This window comes from Varroa jacobsoni, unplaced genomic scaffold, assembly GCF_002532875.2.
Source record: "Varroa jacobsoni isolate VJ856 unplaced genomic scaffold, vjacob_1.0 scaffold_1205, whole genome shotgun sequence".
Classification (NCBI taxonomy): domain Eukaryota; kingdom Metazoa; phylum Arthropoda; class Arachnida; order Mesostigmata; family Varroidae; genus Varroa; species Varroa jacobsoni.
In genome coordinates this window covers 19,369-43,245 of record NW_019214107.1, presented here as the reverse complement: position 1 = coordinate 43,245, position 23,877 = coordinate 19,369, and the positions used below count along the sequence as shown (strand labels likewise).

The 23,877-nt window shown below is 41.4% G+C and overlaps 1 protein-coding gene across 4 annotated transcripts in view; it reads left to right on the top strand.

The window, feature by feature from the left end:
• The window catches only part of MnM (myomesin and myosin binding protein), a 45,695-nt gene that overhangs the window by 5,570 nt on the left and 16,248 nt on the right, over positions 1-23,877 (top strand). For 3 of the 4 annotated variants that reach the window (XM_022846010.2, XM_022846012.2, XM_022846013.2), the window contains exons 6-25: positions 28-178; positions 370-524; positions 788-950; positions 1,684-1,974; positions 2,539-2,656; positions 4,164-4,336; positions 7,289-7,358; positions 8,456-8,606; positions 9,158-9,227; positions 10,708-10,835; positions 11,355-11,612; positions 11,875-12,025; positions 13,160-13,318; positions 13,440-13,661; positions 13,964-14,104; positions 14,231-14,428; positions 14,644-15,389; positions 20,053-20,176; positions 20,407-20,536; positions 21,051-21,226. In XM_022846010.2, coding sequence (XP_022701745.1) covers positions 28-178; positions 370-524; positions 788-950; positions 1,684-1,974; positions 2,539-2,656; positions 4,164-4,336; positions 7,289-7,358; positions 8,456-8,606; positions 9,158-9,227; positions 10,708-10,835; positions 11,355-11,612; positions 11,875-12,025; positions 13,160-13,318; positions 13,440-13,661; positions 13,964-14,104; positions 14,231-14,428; positions 14,644-15,389; positions 20,053-20,176; positions 20,407-20,536; positions 21,051-21,226 — 3,775 coding nt within the window. Of the gene's footprint in view, positions 1-27; positions 179-369; positions 525-787; positions 951-1,683; positions 1,975-2,538; positions 2,657-4,163; positions 4,337-7,288; positions 7,359-8,455; positions 8,607-9,157; positions 9,228-10,707; positions 10,836-11,354; positions 11,613-11,874; positions 12,026-13,159; positions 13,319-13,439; positions 13,662-13,963; positions 14,105-14,230; positions 14,429-14,643; positions 15,390-20,052; positions 20,177-20,406; positions 20,537-20,980; positions 21,227-23,877 lie in introns of those variants that run through there. The other variant, XM_022846014.2, reaches the window with a different exon arrangement.

Sequence of the window (23,877 nt, the reverse complement as noted above, 5' to 3'; positions counted from 1 at the left end):
TTAAGATATAATTTTATTTGATCATAGGTTGGCAACGTGGAAGCTGACGTATGCATCTTTACCGCGCGGGACCTTTTAGAAGGCCACGAGTATCTCGTACGGGTTGCAGCAATTAACGAACTTGGTGTTAGCCCCCCACTTCTTCTCGAGTCGCCTATTGCTATCATACGCCCTAAAGGTATTTTAACTAAAGCAATCAAGAAATGTAAAAAACTTACCTAACGTGGGAATGGATACGCTAAATTTGATACCTCCAGGAGCGGACGTTGAACAACAATCGACAGAGTTGCTATACATATTAAAAGTCATATTGCTGAATAAAATATGCGCGTCAATAACCTTCCCAATTTAATGTGCCCGTTTGTTCAGGAGTGGTCGTTCCACCCAGCGCACCCCGAGGCCCTGTCAATGTCAAGAACATATCTGCGACATCAATGATGGTTTCATGGAAAACGCCTTTAGAAGATGGCGGTGGACCAATTGAGGCGTATATTATTGAACAAAGAGAAATACTCGAGGCGGACGTACGTTCAGCCAAACGTATATAATTATGTATAGCCAAGCCTCTGATTGAAAGGGACCAGAAGTCGCTTCTTTAAGTCCCGCCAACGCCACACAGCTTGTGTAAATAGAGAAAGAAAATTATCTATAATTATTTTATGAATACCTTGGTGCTGACTTGCTAGGTTAACCTTAAACCCTCGGAGGAGTAATTGATGGAAAAAACCTTTGGATTCTCTTCCGTCAATTGCTTTGTTTACAGTTTTTACTTTGTCAACCTTTTTAGGTCGTGAAGAGTCATCATGAGACCGACGGTCCTGAGACGTTTTTGATCGTCAATGGCTTGACGCAGGGCCATTACTATTGTTTCCGTGTGTACGCCGTCAATGAGGCTGGAGTGGGAGAAGCGCTTGTTGGAAAGATACCCACGCGAGCGAAAACTGCTTCCAGTGTGTTGAATGCCGAAACGTTTTCTTAAAGTCTTACATTATAGAACACAAAGCAGCGTACAAACACACAAAAAATAGTATTTTTTTTTCAAATACACCAAAACTCGTACATACATGCCAGTAGACCAACAATAATGGCAGAGCGTCTTGCAGGATCCATTACTGAACTTAAAAGCTTGAACGTTGTTCCGAACTTTGCCTAGAGAAAACTGGAATTGATTTATCTACAATACAAAGCAAAGTCGCAAAGAGCGATCTTTATTGAGCTGAAGGCGTCTGTATATAATAGAGTTGGTTTTATAGATTTAAAGACTTTATTTAGCTTTTGACAGAGCCGCGTCTGAAAGCTGGATCCATTGTAAAAATGGGGATTATATACGCTACAAATTTGCTTAAGGCAAACCTCCCACCTTTTCTCGGTTTTACTATAAATAAAATAAAATGTCTCTGCTTTTTATGCTAGTAATAAAGTCCTGCTGATTCACAAGAATCTTGATATAAGAATTATATGAACAATGGCTGATACGACTTTTCTGCAGCTGATGATGCAGAACTTCTCCTGATAATATATATACCTGAATTACTGAATGACATCGTAGTCATTTGATGTTGACACGGTATATCCATATGTATGTATCACAAGATTAAGGTACGCTGGAACGTATGAGTTCTGCGGATTGGCTACGGCATTATCTGTTCGTATTTTATTTATGGTCATTTTCTTTTATTGTAGTACGCCCGCCCCAACCGGACGCGCCCACTGTCGAAGTTTGCAACTCTAAACCCCGTTCAGTTGTGGTCTCGTGGCCCGCTGTCGAAGTCGAGGTAACCTGCTACTTAGTTGAGCGCTCTCGGCTGGACGAAGAGGACTGGCAACTCGTTAGTCCACCAGCAGACTTTTGCGACACAAAGCTTCTCTGCGACGGCCTCTTCCCGGGCATCGAGTATGTTTTTCGGGTCAGTGCCGAAAACGAACATGGGATAGGAAGGGCTTCACGCATCTCGGAACCGATCGCCGTCACTGGCAAGTGAACGCCGATGATAGTGCACACGACTAGATCCTCACTGACAGCTAATAGTCATGTAGATCTTACCTAGCAAATCGGATATATTAACAAAGGCCTAATTTGAAGATGTCTAATCGCATGTAGAAACTTTGTATGTACATGTAGTCGCTTTAAACGGCGACAATTGTATAAGCATTGTGTGAGAGTTCCATATCCTATCAAAATATACACATATACGGTATGATATTAACTGCGTTATGTCACTCACAAAATGAAATGCAGAATTTGGATTAATGCTAAAAAAAAAAATCTTTCTTCGTCTACTAGTTTGTCTAATTCTAGAAACGATAAATTTTTTGGTACTTGGAAAGTTCAGATTCATGTAGCTGGAATGTGTAGGATTGTCTGTAAATCCGAGAGCTAGGCTTTAATACTAACGACTGCAAGACGCCTGGATCTGACCTTTCAATGCTTAGGTATTTTTATTCGAAATATCTGTGAAATTCTAAAATAAACCACACGCGCCGATATCGGAGTCGGAGAGCAGGCTAATACCTTACGTATGAGCATTTGTATTTTAGCGGGCAATATTCGTGAGCCTGGCTTCACAAAGGATCTTCAAGATCTGACCGCCCTTGCGGGAGATCTTATCCAGTTCGATGTTGAATTCTACGGCGAGCCAGGTCCGGAGGTCGTATGGTGCGTAATTATTTGCTTTGCATGATTCTTAGCAAAATGTTAGAAATGCTGATTGTGGTCGTTTCTCGTAACTAATCGTATGATTCATCTGAACTATAGATAAATTTAGAACCTGCCTTTTTTGCGAGTTCATCAGTATCAAATTTACAAGCGGCTAATAATTTTTATTTTTCGAATTAATTATAGATCGCTGTTTTTCTGTGTAATACTTGCGTACGTGTACATGCTCTGTTTTGGTCTCTCAAAAGAGCTCATCTCATTAGAATGGGCTCATAACAGTATCGTAAAATACTCTTTGGTATTGACTTTTGAAATATTGTTCCTGAGCCGAGGGCAGATTTATAATTTCAAAAGCATTCAAAAAAAGGTCATGATAAATTGGAACATTCTTACATTATCAAATATATGGAGCGGTCTTAAATGCTTAATATTTAAGAATAGCCTAGTATTTTTTTAGGGCACTTCGCAAACTGAACGATATTACCATCGTGTTTGGGTCAATCCTTAAAGCTTGCGCTGTACTCTTCACTGGTCACCTGTATAATCAGTCATTTTTGCCAGATCGAGTACAGCATGACTCCCAATCAACCCAAAGTCGTTTTTGGGAACTTTTTGCAATGGATTTGTTTCTGGGATATCCTGTTAACGAACGATTTCATTCAGCCAACGTAGACATCCGTGAGCTACGGTTTCTTCAATTCCATTAGACTTCCGTACATTAACTAAAATAAGTTCTCTTCCACGACAGAGCCGTAGTTGTTGTGAAGGGTACTCGTATTAATTCAGGACTTCCATCTTTCTACTCCGCGTCGATGATATCTTGAGCGTGATTTTCTGCTCTGACTGATTGACTGCTAACGCAGCGACACCCATTTCTGTCTTCAGAGACGTTTGTCTTATTAGGATAAATATATATGGCTGGATTTCTTCAGAAAAACCTATTTTTCTCCCAAAACTAGATATGATAAATAAAGCATAGAGATGAATCCGCGTCGTCTAGCCGTTCAGTTTTAGTGAATTCTACAACGGTTCACGGTGGACGATTTTAAAACGCTATCCTAGGTTGAAAATAGGTCAAAGCGGGTAAAACGATAGTTGACAGCTCAAGTTATACGACATGTCTTATGATATGACACACAGTGAGTTTGACAGCTTCTCAACAGAGCATATTTAAAGATAGACGGAATCTTAACCAAAACGGGCACGTGATACCGGCATAAACTTATAAAAGAATTTTGCTAACAATTTTGTCCAAAATTTCATACCTTAAGGGAAAACCGATCAATACATTAATCAGAGAGTACAGAAGCAAAAATTTAACCACCTGCACCGATTTATTCGTTTTGGTCGATTAAACCCAATGTCGTATACTAAACACACTTTAGCAATAAACGTCCCGCACAGATAGAAATATTGCCACACAAAAACATCAAGTAATAAAATTAAAAACTGCTGTACAAATTTGCTTCGGCTCATATTGCCATTGTTGTTACATTGTCGTATTTAGGACAAGGGACGGAACACTCTTAGAAGCTTCGGGCCGCTTTGAAGTTTTGAGTGTCGAGGGCGCTAGTTCACTAAGGATTAGTCCGGTCATGATGGAAGATGAGGGTGGACTTGCGTGCCAGGCCAGTAACGTCGCCGGAAATGCACACTCTAAGGCCACATTATCGGTACATGGTACGTAAAATAATATTCTTTCGAAACACTTACCATGACTACCTCTCTTACCTATAAGGCCCAATCTTCTGGGCTATAAAATGCCGTTATTTTACCTAAAGATAATTGACTTTTCACAAAAAGTACTGATAAACTGTTTCATTGAGGACTTGAGAGGCATTCGTTGTCTTACGAACACATCGAGCAATAGGCGCCATCCATATATATATATACATATATATATATATATATATATTGGAAAACGTGGTAAGGGACATTCGATTAGCCATTATGATTCTTAACATACTCATATCGGCATTAAAGAAACCTTTTTTGACATACAGTAAAAATCACCTATTTAGTCTAAGCTGTAAGCATTTGTAACTATGGAATGTCTGTTCTGAAATCGTTTGAATTTCGTAAGAAAACAAAAACATTACCAGCCTTGAACGTTGACAACCTTACCTACTTAACTATATTGACGTGCTCCGATAGCGTTTCCTGGCATCCTCGATTCTAGACCAGATGTATAACATCCGAAAGCTGGTCGGACCCGCACGTGGCTCGCACACGTTACCTAGCATACAACGTACGGGTCTAGCAGGCATAAGGTCGCTATCACGTGTAGACCGATACCTGATTCATTGGCTCGCGTGACTCGGATCGAAGCCTGAAGAGCGGTGTTTGTCTCGTACTCTCTAATATCCTTGTCGCGTCCGTGTGACAATCAACTGTCCGTCAGCTTTTTCCAGCGAACTATGTCTCTGTAGGGCACGTTTACTAGAACAAACAGATAATCGGTTGTAGTCATTGTAAGTTAATACGCGTTCGAAGCTGGGAAACGCGGGAAATTCTCTGTGGTAGCGCTGATTTGATGTACTTCATTGCTAATTATAGCATATTACAATTGATAAAGTCTACGACGTAAAACGAATCAACGCTATATGCCGGTAATTATTGGATTTTTAGGACGCCCCTTGTTGTATTTAGCCACTCATTAGTGGCTAGGTAGGATGACAGATTCCAAGTTATGATCTAGACGAAAATTTGCTTTCAAAATCAATTCTGTAATACATTTGATGCAAAATAATTATACTTGCGAAGGTCGTAGTAACTAATGCCACGGATGTGGAGAGAGACGCTGCGAAGTTTCAACCTTTACAAAAATCACCTTGAGCTAAAAACTATACTTAGTTTTATGATCTATGAACTAGATGGATATGCATACGGGTGAGCATGTACCAAACAGAAGATGTACCATGTTCCTAAGTCCAACTGTAGCCTTTTTTCTTAACACTCATATAGTAAATTGACTTTACGTAGATGCAATCCGCTATGCATGAGATAATCTGCTATCTTTCAGGCTGTTTTGCGTCAGTATAAAAGACCACCACCAAATAATTGTATTTTTCTCCATCTGACCGTTGATACCCATTCTGCTAATAACAGCCGACACTCAGCGTGTTATCACTTTGTTGGTAGTCTTGCTAGTCGAAACATATACGCGCGCAACCAGAGTTCGTCGATTCAAAGACCTGACAGACTGCGTAGCGGCTTTCCATAATGCCAGAAGAGCTTTCTCTAGTCGAATAGAAAATTCTCTTAAGCAAACCATAAAGATGTCTCGGTTCATGCCCGTTACGCCTCGCCACGGTCATCTTTCAGTTTCCTTGCCCCGAAACGACGCACCACCTTATCGTATTGACATTATCTTATTCCTTGATCTCGGAATAGCAGACCTCGCTGTCGCGTCTCGATTTTTCAGCCTTTTCTCCCCCCTCTCCCCCTCTCTCTCCTTCTGTCCGTCTAATTGTTCGTTAGACCTCCACGTACACCGAGAGCCTGCCAATCGTAAGTCAGCCCACCTGAGGCGCACTTCAGCCAAACGTAGCTGCCGATTTCGCTTTTGTATTTAACAACTTTACTTCACCCCGCATCGCCACTGACGTCACCCCTTCACACGAAACTAGGCATAAGTTGCAGTCGTTTAGCTTGCCAATGCTTGGTGAGCTCATAACATGGCCAACTATCTGCCTTTTTCTCTCGCGTGCGCTGTTATGCACACCCTTTCATCGTATGCCGCCGGGTACTCGTCTGTGAGAGCTGCGCCACAGTCACGCTAGTCATTATTCTGATACCGACGCAAAGGCCGAACTAGTCCGCGGTGAAAAATAGACGACAAACCGAACTTCACCAATTACCGTGTCTTATACATCATTCATACTGATGATGATGATATACAGCGTGCAAAAGATATACAGCAGACTGGAAATTATGTGGAACAGGAATCATGGGCAGCAGTGTAATTATTATGAAGCTTGCAGATCGCGCAAGTTCATTTGTTTCTTCATCTTGTTTGGGGCTCTCCAAGGTCCAGTCACTGGTATGACCAGATCGTGTCTGGGTGTTAATAGAGCAAAACTCATATCCGTTTCATAAAGTTGTTGGCTTAGAGTTATTCGAAGTTTACCAGAAGTTATTTTTTTTGTCGCTTTAATTTTTATTATAGTTATTTAAATTGCATGGCCAACTCAGGTACTGAATTCTTGAAAAAGCTTTTTCTATGAAATCACCCCATTTCATGATCCGATGATCGATGTGTTCATCTATTCACATCAGGCTGTTATATTCACGACAAGCAATGTGGGAGATTTTTGACAACTACTTGCCCTTACAAAGCATTTCCGTTCAGTTCTCTCGCTGTGCTTAATTTTATTTGCCCCCCCACGTAACTCTAAGTTGTCGTAGAAAAGCTCGCGTTGCATTACGGTATAGACTGATCATTAAACCTACCTCTGATCTGTTTGAGTACACAGTTTCGCCATCGCGCAGAAGAAAACGTGCTTTTCTCTGTCGTTGTTGTATGCTGCCGTACGACCCCCGTATATGCTGTGTTTCTTGTTGCTGCTTGTGTTCCCATTGGCTCATATCGTATGTATTCATGTGTGTGTTCTATATATTTGTTACTTGCAGCCCGGCCGGAGATTCTGCCTGTAGCCCGCTACTCGCAGGGCCTTTGCTTCGATGCCGGCGACCCGCTAAGGTGGGTACTGGAGAGGCAGTAAATGCTGTCTGTAACATCACAACCTGTATCACTAAACGCTAAAGTAGCTGCAACTGTTTCGGCCAAAGCACAGAGAGTCGACAAATTTGCTCGAGACCTACTTCTTCCTGCCATGGTTCACGCATACACGGAGACCCACACACAAACACGTTTATACACAACGATGTACACCCATAAACGTCGAACTACAATACTTCATAAGAACGCCGTTAGCCTGTTGTTGGAGTGCACCGAGGCAGCTGAACGTCAGCGATTCAATCGCAGCTACAAAACCAATTCGATGGCAATAACTTAAACATACGAGCGGAAAACTGTGGTGGTCAAGAGTTCTGTGCGTAAATTTTCAGGTTGTTGTAGCCGTCCTGTTGCAGCTGGCTGGCTGGCTGTCTGTCTGTCCGTGCGTGCGAGGTATTGCAGAATTTCGAACTATCAACGCTATTGATATCGTTTGGTGCCTTTTCCCTGCTCGATCAGATGCGTTGCTTCTGTTAGCATGACTTGTGGCTAGCGGAAGAAGTTCGAACGTTAGATCGAAATAAGCTTAATCGGCGTTTCGCCATTGTAACCAACGTTAAATCTGCTATGTTTTTCGGCAAAATGGTTGTCGTCGGGAGGTCAAAATAATGTGCTGTACTAAGGAAATCCAGAGAACTTAGAAGAGTAGGTGACGGATATATGGCAACAAGACGCGTAAATATCGAGGTGAAAACGTCTTGCGGGTAAAAGATGTATAGCTTTTATTGAAATGGTTTAATGCGAGACGCGTGAGTGCATATGTGAGAGAAAAAATATAATATTAGTCCTCTTTGTGCCAGTATCTGTATTGATGGGTGTACGTTGTGCGACCAGATCAACGGTTCCTTCTTTGATTTTAATAGGATAAACAGGTAATGCTTATTTTGGGTGGAGTACAACTGCAGCATGTAACGTAGAGTTTCGAAATTTGACTTCGTTAAATAAGCTAGAGATAGATGGCTGGAACTTTTCCATTTATTTTGGCACAATAAACTTTATCGTTTTAGCTTGTTGAAGCATTCCCATAATCATAGTCTTTTATAACGGTTTACATTCAATAGTATCAAGTTGCCTTACGTGGGTAGTCCGAAGCCAACAGCCATCTGGCTTCACAATGGTGCACCCTTCGACCTCAGCCGTGAGGGAGTGACAGCTTGTTTCGACTGTGGAAACGCGCTGCTGGAAATTGAAGAAGTCGATAGAAACCTCCAGGTAAACATAGACCATACCTCCAGGAAACATAGAATAGCAATGAACTAAATAATGAGTCCTATATAGGGTATATCGTAAGCAATTCGCTGTGAGGAAATTCGAATTCTATATGATATTTGTATGGATCCATTCAACCGAAATCTGACGCGTAACCGTCCAAACTTTAGGGCTATGTGAATTTTCTGAATCTTTGTAAGTTATTTCTATGTTCGTAGCGGATTTTATAGTATATTTATAGTATAATAAAGTAAGTGGAGTTACCCAACATTTCTGGAACACTCGGCAGTTTAGTTCCCTTAAACATCATCATGGCGTTGCCGATCGTCAAAGTTAGCGGTGATCTTATGTATATCAATTACCCCCCTACGACTTATTACGGTTAAATCGGTCGGTTTGTTCAATTCACGTCAACGCGTGGTTGATATAGTCTCTTTGTGAATTGTAATTTCACAGGTTTCTATCAAAATGCCTTAACGTCTATTTTGTATAGTCGGTGAACAGCACGAACGTATTTTGGGTCAGCTAATATAAAGACCTATTCCGATTTTCAGGGGGTCTATTCGCTCAAGATCGACAACCAGTATGGTTCCGCGCAGGTCGACGTTCTTGTCACAGTGACTGGTGAGTGCAGTAACATCAGTTAGCATGTTTAAAATCATAGTAAGTACTGCAATGTAACGGCGTCTTTCTTATATAGGAAGCCTTGCTGGACATATTATTATAATTAGATGTATGCTATTAATATATATTTCCGTATGCGTTTCTATTTTCCATATGCGAAGACTATATTTCTTATGGTAGTCTATAGGACTCCTAGTGGAGTGTGGTTTGCTATCAAGCAACGGCCAATGATTGGTAATACTGAGATACGGACTGGTGCCAATTTTGATCCGCTAAACTTAGGTTGTAGGCTGCCTTTTACCTCTATCTTCACATGAACGCTTTGCGGTTCCGTTCATAAGAATATTCACATACAATACGCGTACGCATTTAGCTATGTGGCTGAACCCGGCAGGCCACTGAAACTATCCCCCATTTGAGAGGGAACTGCGTTGCGGATGTTTTGCCATCGCACCGTATGGCTTCATGAGAAATAGCTGGTCAAGTTAGTGATGTTCATGAACAGCGCAACAGCCTATAGCATTGGCCTAACCACTTTGGCACCGGTTCTGGTAAACGGTTGAAGAGAGTGCCTTGGACATTTGATATTGCCCTAATGGCAACATTGAGCTTAATTTTGATACGACCTATAATAAAAGTGCAGCCTACCCTGCAGGAAAGATGCTTAAAAGTTTGCTACTTAGCATGCAATTTGGACTTCATTCGAGACCAGAGAAAGCGATGGAGTAGCATCGATCAAGATGCTGGATGCCGCTTTGTCATGGCTAATGCTGGTTTTATGCAATGTTTATCTCAAATAACATATACATACTTTGTTATTTTTGAATCTATGTGTATTTAAATAAATAACCGGCACGTTTAAATCACATCGTAGTCAAACTTCCCGAAAGGTACCGAGCACTTCTCATTTAATATTGCAAGCTATTTTATTACCTAAATATGGCAAACTAAGTTAGGTTTTTTTCTCCTTGGCAATGCACAACATCCATTCCAGGATTATAAGTGGTCACAAGGAGTGTGTTGTATCACCCCTTCACATGTGGTCTGTGAAATACAGGTTGTGCCTCTGATATTTGTACAGGTATAAACTGATCTTGTTGCTTTGAACCTAAAGGCGATAGGTTCCAGGTTCGCGTCGCCATTTCTATGCCGTTCGACTGGGCAGTTATTTATCGCATCATGCTGTTGACTGGTTTGTAAGCGCGTCAGAAAAGAACGGATTCACCCTCAAAGCCGCTAATTGTGCTGTTCGGTATAACCGCTATATAGAGCTCTGAATTTTTACAGTTATTTTACTTAGGAATGGTACAATTTGACAGATCGGACGAAGCTCTGTTATGGCCCTATTTAGGATACGCTTTCTTGATCATCATAGCACATATGAATACGGACAGCCTCAAATCTAGTTTTAGTATAGTCCTTCACTGGAAATCTGTTATGTGCCTGTTTTTGATCATCTCTATCTCCGGGTCTCTATTAGGTGAACCTGATCCACCAGTGAAGCTTCATCTAAGTGATTTTGACGATGTCAGCTGCGTGATCAGATGGCAAAGCCCAAGTGACGATGGTGGAAGCCCTATTACCAGCTATGTTATCGAACAACTCGGTGTAAGTTGGAAAACTGCCAATTTAAACAGTGACAATAACTGGCAGACGCAAAAATAAGCCGTTTAAATGTCGTGAGAATAGATCACTGTTCTCACTTTTATGCTGAGATCGATAAGTATCTTATGTACTAAGATTCGAGGAAAATCTATAAATAATTTTCTAATATTAGTAAGTGAAGCTTTTATAATTTTGATAAACTACAAATCATAAAACAATATTAAAGGTCAAAATTCTAGAAGGTCTGAAACAATTGTTTTTCTCTTTCGTGTCTAGATGACGTTAGTAAGTATCGACTATTACATAGTCGCTGATTTACTTGACCTATGGGGTGGAAGGCGACATATTGCTAAACTTTAGAAACACTCAAATGTGAGAGGCTGCTTGAAAGCGGGTCATTGAACATTTCGGCTGAAAGGTTTCGGCCAGATGCCGACAGCTTCGCCCAATATAATAATAATAATGAAATAAACAAAATCTAGAAAAATTACCAATTATAGTAGCAACATTAATTTGTTTTAGGATGGCGAATCATTGTGGGAGAAGTGCGGTACTACTCAGGCTTTAAGTTACAACGTATGCGGCCTAAAAGAGGGGAGCGTTTATCAATTCCGTGTGAGCTCTGTAAACATTTTTGGCCGAAGCAGGCCAAGTCGGCCAACGGCCCCGATCAGAATGAGCCCTGAGGCAGAGTACGTGGACGATGCCAGCGGAAAGGATGATTCTGTTCCTTCATCGTCTGTATCGGTTCAAGGCGGATATCAAGATTCAATTTTCCAGGTAAAATGCCAGTCAGTCTTCTGTCTACCCGTCGCTCTTCCGTTGCATTAAATATGAAACGAATCAATTAAAGACAGCAATTGAATACATCAGTTACGTTTAATGTATGCTGCAGCCTATAAAACCTGCAGTCTCGTTTCTGTTATTCCTCAACTAGTGATGCCCTTTCGAGATTCCAGATAGACGTCTGTAGTGGTTTACATAAATGTGATTAATTTGTTTGTATTGATATTATATGTATGTTGGATTTTGCTACTTCTAGGATATTTCTGCTAGGCAACAAGAAGGAAGACCGGATATACGGCCTGAATTTTGGGCAGCTCCCGAAGAAACGTCACCGGACAGCTGTGTTCCTGAAACCTTTATAGGAGGAGGCAGTCAACCAGTGAGAGAATGGGATGAAGTGACGTTGAGTTAGTCGCACATATCTCCTTGTATTTAAGTATTTCATATCCCCCAAGCCAATAAATATGCCATGCCAATTGTCTGGAGAAAGTCTATAAAGATGTTTTTTTCAAAAAATAATTTTCAAGCATAAATTTTATTCCCCAGTAAATCACTATAACGAACACTACGGTAAATTTTGTGCTGAAAAATACGCAAAACCTTCTGCAACGACTTGAGTGTAAGCTTAGAAGTAATCGTTCAAGGCTGTGCGGTTGAGCATCAGGCACAGTAACAATTTGATCTAAAAGTTGACTTACAGAATAGGCACAAAGCCGGCTTTAAAAAGAAAAAAAGTTATTCTCATCGTCTACCATCGAACCAAATGTGCAAAAAAATAGTCGAAATAATTTATTTATAATATACCCATTTGCGAATTAACTATCGCATGGAGCTTTTAAAATCAAGGCTATTTCCATCCTAAGATAGCGGAATACAACCCCGGTGCTAATAGGTAGGAGTGGCCGGACGCGCCTGGGTAATATTTGCACACAGATAGCATGGCGACAGTTACTCGGGCCCAGTATTACAAGCAGAGATCAAAGATGCCATAAGATAATATATGATATGCTTATAGGCTTGCTAGGTAGAATTTGGGATGGGAATTAACGATTTTGAGCTGTTCGGATTGCTGGAAACTGATCTGGTCCGACTTCTGTTGCTTTTGAAAGAACCGAATGCCGTTTTTCGCCGAAGGTCTTTTTAGCGTACTTAAATCAGAAATGAACCTCCTATGTATTTTATTCTGTATCCTACTTTATAGATGAACATATGCCCCTGCCGAATTTTAACTTGAGTATTGACAAATTAACTCTTCGATACTTTGGAGCTATTTAACATGTCACAAAATTTACGTACCATTAGTTTACAAAAATAGAAACGGAACCAGTAAGTGTTGATTTTCCTCATTAAATGAGATTTTTGCTTCCTCTGAACTGACTATACGCTAGTAGAACTTGACCAGCTAATAGTCGTTATAGTAGAGCCTATACTTCATCGATTAGCAGTGCCTTGGATTGTTAGTACTGTTACATGTCACATAGCTTTGGCAAATTTATTGTTTAGATTAATAAAAATCACATTTTTTTTTTCTTTATGCGTAGTTGCCGACGATACGCTGGATTCGGTGTCTGAGTTCTCCACGTATCAAAACACAGGTTATTACTCAGCTTCTCCCGTTGGTACCGCCGCCTCTTCGAACGACACGGCGCTGGATATTGAAATGTCGGAGCTAATGAATCTTGTCACGCACGATTGTTCAGGTACTGCTGCCATTTTAGCATTATACTTAGCCTGCTTAAATCTATATTAAGTACATTTCGTTTACTACAGTTACGTATCTTCATCTCAGGACGAATCCTTTCATCTGGCAATATATCGCAGGTTCTGAACATGATGCTACAGTTGTACAACGGACTCCGGCTTCACACCCGAGTCCGATGTCTCATCAGAGCCTGACGATTCAGGCTAGCTCGTTAGCGGAAGCCGAAGAAATGAATCTCGTGCCTAGGCCATCTCAAGTTCTACCCCAACAAGTTCTGACAGGTCCTGTGGGAATCTCATCTACGTCAGAGAGCCCAGTCATGACAGTCATAGAGGCAAACGGTAAATTTAGGTATTTTTGCAATGAGCGAATATATATGAAGTTGTTTGAAAGTGGTTATTTGTTAAAGTAGTAGTTTGATTTCAGTCTGCGTTTTTCTTTTCTTTTTACAGTTTTTCTCCCACCTTCTCGTATAACTGTCTTTGATCTTATACTAGAATTAACACGAGTGACCCCTAACGTTAAAACCACAATCTATAAGCTGGAAAACACAATTGCATTCTACTGAGTGTGCTGAGCATACCATTTTTGTCCACATTTTACAGCTTTTTTTTTGTTTTGCAACACATGTCCTATTCCGAAGGGCAAGGATTCGAGGACGTCGTGGAAGAGATTTGTGAAGATGAAGTAACAGTTATGCCGATCGGTGCTGCTGACGCTGATGCCAACGGAAAAAGGAGGACCTCGTATGCGGACAGTGTTGCCGAAATTACTGATGATGAAGGTTCGTCAAGGCTGAGACGTGTTTTACTAGAACTAAAACTAAGTATTACTTGGAAAATGACCGAACATTTATAATCCTCAATTTTCAATGATTATGACCTACTATTTTTCCTTCAAACATTTGTAGAATGTCTGGAAGACATTAGAGTTCGCGAAGAATTAGCTGAGGTTCTCACCGAACCCAGTCACCTGCACGTTGCTAAAAATGGTAGACAGCCTGAAGTGAAGGACGGAGTCCCTCTCATTGCCTTTGAACGAAGAGCTTCCATACTGGAAAACATCCACGAAATCGATGAGATATCGCTAAAGGATCCTGTTTCTGAAGGTACGATTTCGTCCATATTACTGGTCATGATCTCCTGCCAAAGCATTATAGATGACTTGATTAATTTACATGACTCCAACTCTTTTTCATCAATGAAGCCCATGACTTCTGCCATCATCAATAACCCCTGATGCTCGCTCCCCTTTGTCGTGACCCTTCCACAGAGCCAAATTAAAACAGCAAACTCTAAATGTAATTTTCTTTGTATACAATAGCAAGTGATCGCTTACTAGCATCTCTAAGCAAGGCTGCAAATGCTACTGACAATTGTATTCAACTATTGGAGCGAAGTCCACAGGCTCATGCCGAGTCGAACTGTTCCTCCATTTCGGACATTGCCTCCCTCGAAGACTTCATCGGACGCGAATATGGCGACCGGGAGCAACGAATCGAATCGTTAGAATACGGACTTGGAATGGAGATGGCCAGTCTCGAACGGGACCTGAAGTCACTACAGAAAATTTTAGACCACGGCAGTGATGAGGGCGTAGAATATCGTAGCAACGGTATGAAAGAGAGCTCTCAGCAGCTTTCACGCGAAATTGGTCAACAGGCCGAGCTCTACAATAATCCTTATCAAGCGTACTATACTGGAGTTCTCCCAAAGTTTTTCACCGAGTGGAAAGCACCAGAAAAGAAAAATCAAGCCGACAAACAACATACTGCTCCAGCGAAAAAACGTTTTTACGCTGAGAAGACAGGAAGCATATTTAGTCTGCCCTCACCAAGCAGTTCGGAAAGCGAATTGTCGATAGCGAGGAAAGCAACTGTTACCCATTATGGTACCAAAATGTCTGGAACGACACCAAAGGTCATTAGCCATCTACAGAATCGGCTTATTCAAGTCGGCTGCCGCGTCAAGCTTAGCTGTGCCATCGATGGCGACCCTTGTCCACAAATCAGCTGGTTCCAAAATGGAAACCCTTTAAAGCTGAAAAATCGGCATTTCATTGTGAGCATGGTAAGTTATGAGGAGCAATCAGTAACTGTAACAGAAGCAGTTAAGGTCTACCTAGAGGGTTAAGGTCAATTAAATAGAGTGCGTTAGAATTAGAGGCTTAATTGGGAACCCCGGCTATTTCCCGTACGACATTTCATTGGAGAAATGCATACAGCCATTTTGTAAACCACCCAGTTGGATGAACATTTTGACTTTCTTATACTGGTTAGCAGTACGGTTTGCTTTGAATGTACTAAACTCGGTAGGGGTAAGTTGCCTTAAAGCCCAATCATCGAGGTTTAATAATTACATTTCTATAACTGGCCAGCCAGATCGGCACTTTTCATCTTCATTCATATCAGTCTAATAACTTTAAGCATACTAGGCTGTTGAATTTCGAGCTGCTAGTGAACGAAGTTTTTCTCTCCCGAAGACCGCAGCGTTGGGGGACTTTATAAAAGATTAGTGAAGACATTAGGTGACTAGATATCGGGACCCAAAATATAAGAACGCACTGTCGCAATCGAGGACGCGTTTTGCGAAAGCAGTCGTAAAATATCTAAGGGTCTATCGACCAAAACTGGCAGTTCACATGTAATATGCTAAAAATTGAGTGGATCCTCCTGAATTGACTCCGGATCTTGCATATGATACCTTTTACATAATTTGCGAAACTTTAATGTATAATAAGCCGCATGGAGCATATAGTCGCTATAAACAAATCATGGTTCTATTTCCGCTGCCAGCCCTGGAGAGAAATCGAGTTTAACGACAGAATCGGACAGGTTCGGATTTAACTATAAATATAGTAATATTTCTAATAGACGAGAAAAAACACCTGTCACTATGCTATGAGATACTCGCCGAACATAGAACTCGCTGACTTCAAAAGATACGTGAAGCGTTTTGGCAACAATCAAAAGCATGCAGTCGTCTTACATGATGCCAATAACAGGCTTCATTGTCATGCCTCAGTTACTTGTTGGGTTGAGCAAAAGCGTTGGTCTTATCCTGTTTACCTTCGCAGTCTATTTCCGTATGACTACGGGGCTGTCTGTGCCCTAAAAAGGGGGATGAGCGAGTGTAGTTCATTATGAATTTGCTTTTAGAAGGCCTAGATGGAAAAATTATATATGGAAACGCGAATGATAGATACATGGCTATACAGAAACCGGTGGGGACAAACGTACAAAAAATAAAATAAAACACTTTTTCTAAGAACATCGTTTCGGTTTCATTAACTTGAAAGTTATAGAATGTGAACGTCCGCCGTGTTCGCCTGTAACAGCTTCATATTTTGACTTAAAGTTTAGTTAAGTAAAGGTAATTTCCAGATGGGCTGATACTAAGAGTTTGAAATCTCGAATTTTATTTGTATAGCTTCAGCACTCTTCCCGAGCTTATTTACTTTGTCGCGTATTATACTAAACAAACAATTTTCTGTTATGTCTTATTCTCTTGGGTATTTTGGCTTGTGGGTCCAGTGACATACCGCTGCTATTTCTGGACGTGCAAAGGACTGGGCGTACTCTGCATGTTTTAAGAAATTCAGCGTCCAGCGACGCTACGCTTGAATATGTAGTTGTGATGCGTAACGTATTGCTCAATTAAACAAAGTTAATTGGGGGACTCCATTAGCGTTTCATATTGTTCGCCACTACTCGCTAACACAAAGAGGTTTCTATTAAGAATTAAATTTACTTTTATGTAAAATCACTTGTTCCCAATGTGCTACGCTTGAAATCTTCTTCTAAGCACTATTCACTGATTGATTATGTATCGACCCTAACGGACGCGATACGCGACTGATGACACACATCCCAGAAATGGTCTGTTCGATGGACTCACACGCATGTCGGCTAGCTTTTACTAAATTGGCATAAGCACGATATTTCGATCGATGCGCAACACTCCCGGACTGCGTGTTTAAAGTTTCATTTTTAAAATAAACAGCCGAAGATCACACAAACATGGCTCCAGCATCGCGCAAAACATGACAGCCACCGAACAGCTTCGTACTTCTGTATTAATGTAGCGACCACTATCGGATTGGGAGTAACTTTGGGAAAATGACGCCAGGAAAAACAGCTTAATGTATTCACATAAATCTTTCGGTATCGCGAACTTTACCGATTTCGCCAGAATAAGGTAAATTTCCTTGGCTTCCTTTATAGTAACTATTCGTTTCACCTATTTTCTGGCCACTTTTCCACGTACGTCTACCTTATCTCTGCTTTGGCGATGCAGGTCTTTTTCTTAAGTTTGTTAGCTTGTCGTAGACTGAGAATTTCCCAGCTATACACGAAAAGTGTTTACGATTCAAAGAAGCGGCAAACGGCTGCGTTACGTCGGACGAAGGCATTTTGTTCGGTACCGAATATGATCTCAAGCTTTTTTCTACCCGAAATCGTTGAAGAAAGTTTGCAAAACATTTGGTTACAGCAAGATGCTCCACCCCTTCGCGTTACTATTGAAGGATCACTTCGATCAGCGGCTGTTCTTCAGGCAACGTAACGTCGAATGATTTTTCGCATAATGCGCAGTAACTTCGCTAGACCTTTTCTGGAAGTGCATAAAAAGAAAAGCATACGATGGAAATCTCTTTTATATTACTTTGGGGACGGTGAAGAAGGACATGGGAGCTTACGTTAGTGATGTTGCACCTGGATAAAATTTTAACTGTATAAAGTTTGTAGTAAAGGAAGATCTATGTAAATTCGATTGTTTTCTCTGAACGTCATCTTGAAGTTGCTTCCGATCAGGATCCGTCGACAAACCCGTTCAGGTCGCGATGGGCAGAAATTCTATCAAGCACATCATCAAAGTTGACCTACTTTTCAGGAAATGAATCGTTGATAAGTAAGCACCTTCTCATTTCGTTACATTCTACAGTTTCAGATTTCTATGCCGTCTAAAACTCAGTCAGTTCGGTAGCACTTCGCTATGCTTTACAGTAGCAGTGTTGATTTTTCTCGATAATATTAATTATCGGGCTAATAAGCAGTCAGCGTGCACGGAGAAAGCGTTATCAAGCCCTAGTTGACATAAACGATCACCAAGGGCCCAGTAGGCATGTTACGTGGGCTCTATAGATAGTTGCTGACGGAGATGCATGCAATGTTACTCTGTAGAGTTACATCGCTGTTACATCGCATCGTCATAACAGTGTGCAGCAGTCACGATCTAAATACCTCAAAGCTACGTGCCGATAGCTACTTGTGACGGGTATGCCTATATGATTGCTGACGAACGGATCGAGATTAACTTGAGGCGGTAATCCTTGCTTGCGCTGATGACGTCGTCGTCGTCTGGAAACCTTGATCTGATGAAACCGCCGCCTAATTTCGATTTCTTAGTATAATCTACTGTTGTAGTTTCTGTGGATATTTCGAATTCGTTCCGGAGGACGCTTTTCGCGGCTTCATTAATCGGTCTTTGTCGCAGCGAGCATATGATGCGTTGCGGTTAACACAGTTTCGCCTTCGGCCAAACAGGACTCGGCATCCGGTCGTTCCAAAACAGTTTTTTTTCTACTACACACTGGCTACGTTCAATATGTCCTTTGGTCCTTAGGCATTCATCTATGGGTTTGTTTCCGATATGAAAATGACAGTGTCCTATCCGAAATCTGGCACTAGGTGCTCTTACTGGCAACGTTGATTACGGACGTGAATCAAACGGTTGACATTTTGTTTTCACTGCTATCACCGAATTTCCTTGCCGCGATTGTATGTCTACGATCGCACGCAGTTATCACGCTTGTATGATGCAACGTCTTATTATTATGGTGAACACCATCTGTATGCACATGATATTTTATCAGCTGTCTTATTATGCCAGCCACCTAGAGGTTCTATGTCAAACTTCATTGAGAAAGATCACACGAGGGTGTTAGGTGACATCGAAATGTATCTAGTGGACTCAGGTAGACATTCAGAAATCATTCTTGTTCTTTTTTTTTTATACCACTTCCCCTTTTCGGGCTGTATTCGCCATTCCGTTCGGTCTAAACTCGAGTAAAAAAATCCAGGCGACATCTTGCATGCGTCTTCATGTAACTCTCGTTTATCCCTTCAATCCAATTATCTACGAGCGCAAGCAATAGGCTCGAGGGTCTCGTAGAAACTTGTAAAAGGTCATTTCTGGAACTCGATTTCTTTTTCGGTAACATTTAGGCGTTCGGATAATGGACGGTTATCGCAAGGTGGACTGTGGTAATTCGATCGAATTCCTGCCGATGTCCTGGTCATCCGCATCTCCCGCGTAGCACCTTGCCCTTAGCACGCATTTTTTCTGATGACCTGAAAGCGCGACATATTCAAGCCTCTGCTAATCGTAGGCTAACATTAAAGCTTTATGAAATAGTCTTCAAACCTTAGATCCTTAATAATGAATAGCCGTTTAGTACATTAAACTGTCTCAGGGGTAACAAATAGTTTCAGGGGCTATTTTCGCAGATATTACCAAGAGAGTGATTACCTGTGACTTACTTTCGAAGAGACATTAGTAGTATCAGAATTAAGTTATCAGATGTCGGGGCTACAGACGTCTGGAAAGGTCTTCATGTATTGAACGGGCTAACTCGTCTATCGAACCCGTCTATTATTGCAATGTCAGTACTAGCAAATTTCAATGCAGGGTTACCTTCCATGTTCTTTAATATATGCGTATACGTCGCTTGCAGTTGGACTTCGGTCTGTGCACGCTGGAGATTTATAACGCAAAAAATACAGACACTGGAGAGTACTCGGTCGTTGCCAAGAATCGGTTCGGTCATTGCACAACATCTGCTTACCTGCGGGTTACAGGTATATAACAAAACAAATCGTATTTTAATTGCGCGCGTTTCTTCACGCTCGTGAATTATAATTTCATAATTATTCAAGTTTTTGTTTTTTTTTTTTCGTTTATTAGTATTAGATCAGATTTCAGCTGCTAAAATATCCAATCAAAGCGTCTCAACAGCGAAACGGACTGCACGCAAAATAGTCGTATATATTTTTCGGTGAAAACTAAGCGATGGTCTGTGTCTTGATAGGAGGCAGGGAGGAAAGTCCGGAGCGTCCGATTGTTTGGCGCGCAACTGAAACTGTTCAGGTGACAACGGGTGCAGAAATTGCAGAACTTCGCTGGCGCGTCGCTGGATGGCCGTTACCTTCGATACATGTGTGGGTAGGATTTGGCAAACGTTTTTACGCTCTTCACTCGATATTATCAGTATGCTTGCTTTGTTCTGTACTGTGCGTAATGAAAATCTGTCCTGGCATTCGTAAGACTTGTTTTGTTTAAACCCCCCATAGTCCTTTTACCGCGAGATTCAAAATCACGCCACTCAAAAAATAAAGGCCATATGAGCTCTATAGTATTGCGAATTATAATTTTACTATATTATGAAACAAGAACCCCAGTATATTCTCAGCTGCTTGCTTATTTCCGGTAGTATGAACGAACTTACGAGCCATTCAGTTATCACCCGCCTTCGTCCGAAAGATGACTGTTATGCATTTAAGTACGCGAATTTTACGGCAGATCGTCAAACAGACATATACGTTGATATGAACCAACTGCTCGCTCAAAATGAAAGTTACGAATAAATCATCGCGTTATTTTAGTGATTTTCACAGCTGTCACGAACTGGATACGTGTCTTCTACCTAACGAAATTGTCTTTCCAACTCGCTAGCTATCTCGGTGAAGATCGTATCCGCACAGATCTTCATCGTGACGTTACATTTTTGAGAGGAGGCGTATGCCACGTGAAGGTATTCCGTCCAAGTGAAGCTGACTATGGAGTTTATACGTGTGTTGCAAGCAACCGGCTTGGAAGGGCCGCAGCAACAATCGTGCTCCGACAAATAGGTTAGTTAATTCTCACCGAAGGGAAAACAGAGCTTTCAAGATAGAAGAGAAACAGTCATTCGAACCTGCAGCATAGTACATAGACTGCAGACGATGCGTGGGCTAAAAACGTTACCTTTATGGGCAACGCACAGAAACATGTGAATACTCGATTAACACGCGTAAATTGAGTAGCTCAAAACAAGCAAAATGTTATTGGCTGAGCTAACCCGAATACTAACCGTCGTCATTATTCAATTACTAATAGATAGCAGAGTAATTATTACAGATATAAACAGTGACTGGTGCCAAAACTAAATAGGCACTACTCTGAGTCCTTAACAGGTTAGTCGGAGCCTGTAAACCTATGACAAACTACGGTCGGCGCTTTCGTTTAATAAAACCACGTGTCCTTAACCAGTGATACGAAAAATTACACTGAATACCAAGCCTGCCCTGATCGAGTGTCATAACCATGTTAAAGGTTATAATAAGGCCAAAATTTACACAAGCTGCCGAACGGGTCTTTGACAGCTAAGCTCATCCAAAAAACGATTTTGTGTTGTCCTACTCTACCAGTTGTACTTTCGCGAATTTTTTAAAACACAGGCTTCTAACAGCAATTCCAAATCGCCCAATATTGATCCATTGATAGGCTAAACGATTGGATCACGATGAATCTCTTAAGCTAATGATCTTCCGCAGGAAATAATTAATAGAACGTGCATTTCATACCGGCCACCTCTAGTCGTGCACCCTCCCACCACATTGTTCTAAATGAAAAATGTTTAAGACCATCATCAATACATAGCCAGGTGACCAATAAGCAAATCGTAGCGTTGCCAATCGCCAGACCAAATTCGCATACAAGCCAAAGCTTCGATTCCGTAAAAACAGTATTCAAAGTCTGATAGTACAAGGCACTGGCATTAAAAGATACACAGTGCTGACGTAATCATGTTCGTGCACCCTTCAAGGGCAACCTAATAAACCGTCACCTATAAAATGACCGGCCTGCCGATGCATTGCGAATTCGCAAATAAAACAATCATTTCTTTAGGTCAAGAGGCAAAAAAAGGGTGCTCTTCAGCGTCCGTGACCGATTTCGGATATTTAACAAAGGCCTTCAAAAAGAATCGCGAACATTTAATTTTATCGACATGCCTTGCGTCTCTAGTTAGATTCATCGGAGGATTAAAATATTTGGTTTCGTATTTAGTGCGTCCTTTCTTCTCATCATTCTCTGAGCGCATTGTTTAACGCTGTTTTTAGTCGAGCCGAGCTAAGCGTTCAGGCCCTACTAGGCCACCCACTAACAGAGCAGAAAAAGAACAATTTTATAAGCGAACAGACCTATGGGGCAAGCGTTTCCTTGCCTTGAAGCTGTTGCAAACGAACGTGACCGATAGAAAAAACAGCAGGCCTCTCTTTCGCTGTGCGAAAAAGCATAATGACAGGCCTGTCCGACGCTGCTGCAGGACGAGTCTTTTATTCCGGGCTTTTACAACCAAGGCAATGCTTACAGCATCGCTGTGCCGCCCCCTTTTGCCCGATTCGTAGAAAGACGTGTAAATGTTGGGCAAAAAAAGAAAACCTCAGTAAACGACAGCTCTGCGGTACAGGTTAGGTAGCGTAGGCAGATGTATTGTGATCGCGTTGGCCATACGACTGCTGTCGTCAAAGGCTCACTCGTATGATTTACGACACAAGAAATAATAGTAGAGTACAACGTCGGGCGTACATATATATGGACCTGTCTGTTTACATGTTAGCGCTTTGAAGGATCTAGTTTATGTTGGAACTTTTCAGTATGATGATTGTTTCGACGGGAACCAATTACTGTGAACACTGCAAACCTGCTCTTTGGAAGTATAGGTCCCGCGGACCCTATTTTATTATAAAAGGAAAATCGACTAGACAGCCATACACACATGTATATATGTCTATATAAATCAGTTTGGCTGAAATGCAAGAACTGTTCAGCTGTTATGATGGCTTATAATTATTATCAGCCGAAATGGTTCGATTTGATTCATTGGAATGTCAGTAAAACCGGCTAGGCATCCTAAGGGAGGTGATATATATATGTATACATACTATCAAAGTTTTGTCTTTTATTATACCGACATCGAGTGCACGGTCCTATGCCGCCGCTAGAGAGACCATGTCGACGTGCCCTTCATGACTTTCGTCGTAATCGATTATAGAGCTCCTTGTGAGAGAAAAACAGTGACATTTGTTAGGGCCATGTCTTGACGGTCCATATTGTGATTATTGTTTGGGGATAGCTTGCATTTGTACACTGAGTATTGTGGCCCGAAACTCAGTACACAACATTTGTGCAACGGTAACCCAAAGAAGTACAGTATTTAAAGCATATGGTTGACTTGAGGCCTCTCGATGTAGCAAGCGGCTACATTGTTGCAACTCAACCAATGTTCCAGAGTTCCAATGTTTGCATCTGTTTAGGTTTGCCTTATCGCAACGTATCTCCATCGTACCGCGACGTGTCAAAGGAACACCTCAATTGCTCTTCCTGTGTATGCGACGAAATATCAGTTACTGTATCGCTTAGTCCTCAGCTCCTTTTTTCCTTTTTTTTTTTTTATCCAGTATGTGTGCATGTAAAAGAACGCTTGTAGACTCCTGCATTCTTCTAGTCCTGAACTCGT